This window comes from Microcebus murinus, chromosome 18 (assembly GCF_040939455.1).
Source record: "Microcebus murinus isolate Inina chromosome 18, M.murinus_Inina_mat1.0, whole genome shotgun sequence".
Classification (NCBI taxonomy): Eukaryota; Metazoa; Chordata; class Mammalia; order Primates; family Cheirogaleidae; genus Microcebus; species Microcebus murinus.
In genome coordinates this window covers 47,090,967-47,094,876 of record NC_134121.1, presented here as the reverse complement: position 1 = coordinate 47,094,876, position 3,910 = coordinate 47,090,967, and the positions used below count along the sequence as shown (strand labels likewise).

Below are 3,910 nucleotides of genomic sequence, written 5' to 3'. Positions count from 1 at the left end.
ACGCCTTGGGCAGAGATGTGTAGCAGAATGGATGTGAGCTAATGCATGGAGGATACTTAGGAATTTTCTAGAAAGCCAGAGAGCCGGGTTGGAGTATTTCTGTCTGTGGTGGGAAGGGCATTGCAGCCAGAGGGAACAGCATGTGCAAAGAGAGAGGGAGAGCTGTGGAGCGGTTAGGGAGCTGGTGCAGTTCTGCTGGACCTGAGCTTGGGGAGACGATGGGCAGTGAGGCTGGGGTGAGTGGCAGGTGTGGGATGGGGGCTGTCTGCCAGGCTAGGGAGCTGCAGCTCTGGCTTGGGGGGCAGAGTGGGCAGGCAGGGAGAGGGGAAGTGCCACCTAGTGAGCCCTGGATGCAAATCCTGACTTTGCTGTGTGAACTCGTGCAAGTCTTCCTGAGAAGACTTCCCTGAGCCTCAGTTTCCCCCTCTACCTGAACTGGGGGTGGTGCCCACTCCTAAGGACCCTCCAGGCCATGCATAGACTTATTCTGTGGCCGCTGCTCTCTCAGTCCTGACACAGAGTGGCTCCTTGGGAAGATATGGAATTTCTTTAATGCCCCGATTTCTTGTTGCCACGCGTGGCTTTACTCTGCAGTGTTCTGCCAGCCCCTTCAGAGGCGCGTGTCCCGGGGGTCCGGTTCACAAGGGAGCCTGGGTGGACATGCTCTTCTTCACCTTCGAGCCCTTTCTCTTGTGGAGCCCTGCCCAGGGCAGGCCGGCGGCCTGGGCCTGGGCGTGGGTGTGGCCCGGCTCCGAGAGCTGGGACAGCAGGGGCATCAGTGGTATCGGCTCCTCCGAGACCTGGGGGGAGACGGTGGGCAGCTCATGGGGTTCCAGGTTGGCATCACTCCAGCCCTCGGAGCTGTCACTGTGGCCCTCTGCACTGGTGGCTTCATCCTCAGATATGGTGACAATCTCGGCTGTGTCTTCCCCAGCGTTGCTGTCTAAGTCCCCTGCCCTTTGGTCGGTGGCCCCCTCAAGCTCTCTGACTGTGTGGGCATCTGCTGCGGCCCCCTGCTTCTGCCCGCAGCCCGCTGAAGGGGCCCTGCCGAGCTTGGCTCTGCCCCGGCCGGTCCAGAAGAGGGTGAGCTCTTGGCGGCAGGCGGCCACAGCCAGGCTGGTGAGCAGGGTGCTGGACACCAGGTAGAGCAAGGCGGGCTGGCCCGTCTGCATGAGAACCATGGCCATGAAGGTGACCAGCAGGCCCACGGCATAGGCCACGGTGCAGGCCACAAAGTAGATCTGGCGCGAGTGGACTTGCATGTCGAAGCGGTGGCAGTAGGCCACCAGGAAGCCGGGGACCACGATGTCACCGAAGCCGAGGATGGAGAAGGGCTGGTCGCACAGAGTCAAGGCCGAGAAGCTCAGCCGGGGCACCCTGAGCACCATGGGCAGCCTCTCGTGCTGCGAGGACTCTGCCGGGCCCGAGGCCACCTCCACCATGACGCTCTCACCAGTCTTGGTGAAGAGGGGAGTGACAAAGACAAAGAAGACATCGAAGGCCAACAGGGCCAGCAGGAAGGAGGCGCAGTTCTTGAGAGTGGGCAGCCGCACGCGCCGCAGGACAAACAGGCAGTAGGCCACGCCCAGCGTGTCCTGCAGGAGCCACGCCCAGCTGTCCTCGTTGCGGTAGGCAACCCAGAGGACGGTCACCGTCGCGCACAGGCCAGCGAGCAGCCGCAGGGGCAGCTGCAGAGAGGCCCGGCGGCCACGCGGGGGCCGCTGGCATGGCCGCGGGGGCAGGTGGCGCACCAGGGGGGCCAGGCAGCTGTAGAGGCCGGTGCTGGCGCCCAGGCCGAAGAGCCCGATCATGACATAGACAAAGCAGCTGTAGAAGAAGTAGAGCAGCAGCATGATGGAGCAGGACATGGTGACCACTGCGCCCGTCATGGCCGGCGTGAAGTCCACTGGTGCACCCTCATCTTCTTCTTCCCCCCGGCCCCCGGGGGCCGCCTCGGCAGCTGCTGTTGCTGCTGCTTCCACTTCCGGCTGATTGTGGCCGCCAGGCCCTCCTCCTCCTCGGGCCCGGCGCCGCTGCAGCTGGTCAGCTTCGGTCAGGCCGGCCCAGTAGCCGCCGGCGGCCACGGTGCCCACGGCCAGGATGAAGATGACCAGCATGTTGTAGTCGATGAGGGGCTCCGGGGGCGCGTACATGGCCACGCGGACCGCGCCATCCCCGTGAGTGTGGCTGAGGATGTCGAGCATGTCGGTGTAGCGGAGCACAGCCACGGGGATGGTGAGGTCGGGCAGGGGCTTGTGGGGGTCCTGGGACGCCAGGGCGGTGTCTGAGCACTGTTGGTCGCTGACCCGGCTCACGATGAGCAGCCCGTGGGCGCCCTGGCCCTGAGCCAGCCAGCCCTTGGCGTAGAAGCTGCAGTTGCCCCTCATGACCATGGCGGTGGTCTGGCGGAGGGGACGCTGGCTGGGGGAGCCGGGCAGGGCCTGGGGGGAGGAGTCGTCGCCCGGGCACCAGGATGCCATGGTGCCGTCGTACAGGGGCAGGAGTGGGGCGTGGCGCAGGTCCCGAGGCAGGTTGACATAGTCGGAGCTGAACAGGACACAGTAGTCCTTGCTCCAGTTCTCCGACACCACGTGGACCACGCCGTACTCCCCCCGGGCTGCGGTGTTGGTGAGGAGGAGGAGGAAGCCCACGGGGAGGAGGAAACCCAGGCACGCCATCCTCCTCAGCCGCCTACTGCGTCCTCCTGCCGTGGCAGCTGTTCGCAGCCCAGTTCCCCTCCCGGGGGGGCGGGTGTGGCCCTTTGTCACAGAGCAGCTTGGCCACCTGTCCTGGAAACCAGGGCCACACCTACCTAGTCATAAAGCCATGTCGTCCCGGCCAAGGGCACTGCTGCTGGGCACAGGGTCCCTCCCAGGATGGTGTCCCCAACCCTGGCCACAGTGGAGAGGGCCTCTGGTCCTGCTGTCTGCCCATTGCCACTGGGGCCAGACCAGGTAATTTGAAACTAGAGGTGGGAGGAGAGGGTTGGGGCACCCAGACAGGACTCTGGACCAACTCTGCCCCTTACTGCGGGTGACCCGGGCCAACGTCTCTCCTCTCTGGGCCTGTTTCCTTAGCTGCAAAGAAATGAGACTGTTGGATCGGAGAGTTTCTAAGACCCCTTGGAGCTCTGAGCACAGTGACATTGAGCACCTTTGCTGAGCACTTTAAGTGCCGGGTACTTCATCTGCCCTCGCCGAACAGCTGCAGGGAGGTGTCAGGACACCCACCCAGCCCCAGGCTGCAAGCTGCCCTTCAGAATCAGTCCCCTTTCTCCCAGCACGTGGCCAGAACTCTTCCCCAGCCTCCCTGTTAGGAACAGCATGTGGCCAAGTTCTCACCAACGGAAGCGAAGCCGAACTGGTGTGAGCCCCTCAGGCCAGGGGCCTAGGCTGAAAGATTGGGGGGCTCCCTGCCCATGGTCTCTTTCCTCTTCTCACAAGTAAGAACAAGGACAGGCCTGTGATCTGGCTTTGACTTTGACAAAGAAGACAATATCCTAAGGAATGGGGAGAAAGAAAGTGAAAGGCTCTATCTGGGTCCCTGGACGTCTGCACAGAGCAGTATGTGCTCTGGATGGTCACTGTGGACTGGAGAGAGAGAGAGAGAGAGAGAGAGAGAGAGAGAGAGAGAGAGAGAGAGAGAGAGAGAGAGAGAGAGAGAGAGAGAGAGAGAGAGAGAGAGAGAGAGAGAGAGAGAGGGGTGGTCTTTCTTAAGCCATTGACTTATCACTGGTCTCTTCATTATAGCAGCTTAACCTTACCCTAATACACCCACTTTATGGATGAGTAAAACTGAGGCTCAAAGAAGCTCAAAATGACACAGCTAAGAAGTCTGGGGGCTCTTGTGATGCTTAAATGGCTGGACCTTGATGCCTCTCCCCAATTCCAAGCTGGACTCAGAGCCACTC

General features: G+C 61.9%; 1 protein-coding gene across 1 annotated transcript; it reads right to left on the bottom strand.

Moving 5' to 3' along the window:
* Positions 1-525: 525 nt before the first annotated feature.
* SPPL2C (signal peptide peptidase like 2C) lies at positions 526-2,764 on the bottom strand. The gene has a single exon (XM_012751089.3). The coding sequence runs from the start codon at positions 2,676-2,678 to the stop codon at positions 639-641; it is 2,040 nt and encodes a 679-aa protein (XP_012606543.2). The 5' UTR covers positions 2,679-2,764; the 3' UTR covers positions 526-638.
* Between the last annotated feature and the right edge of the window lie 1,146 nt (positions 2,765-3,910).

What these genes read in the sequence shown, in the direction of transcription:
- SPPL2C (XM_012751089.3), bottom strand. Translation starts at nt 2,678, where the DNA reads ATGGCGTGCCTGGGTTTCCTCCTCCCCGTGGGCTTCCTCCTCCTCCTC.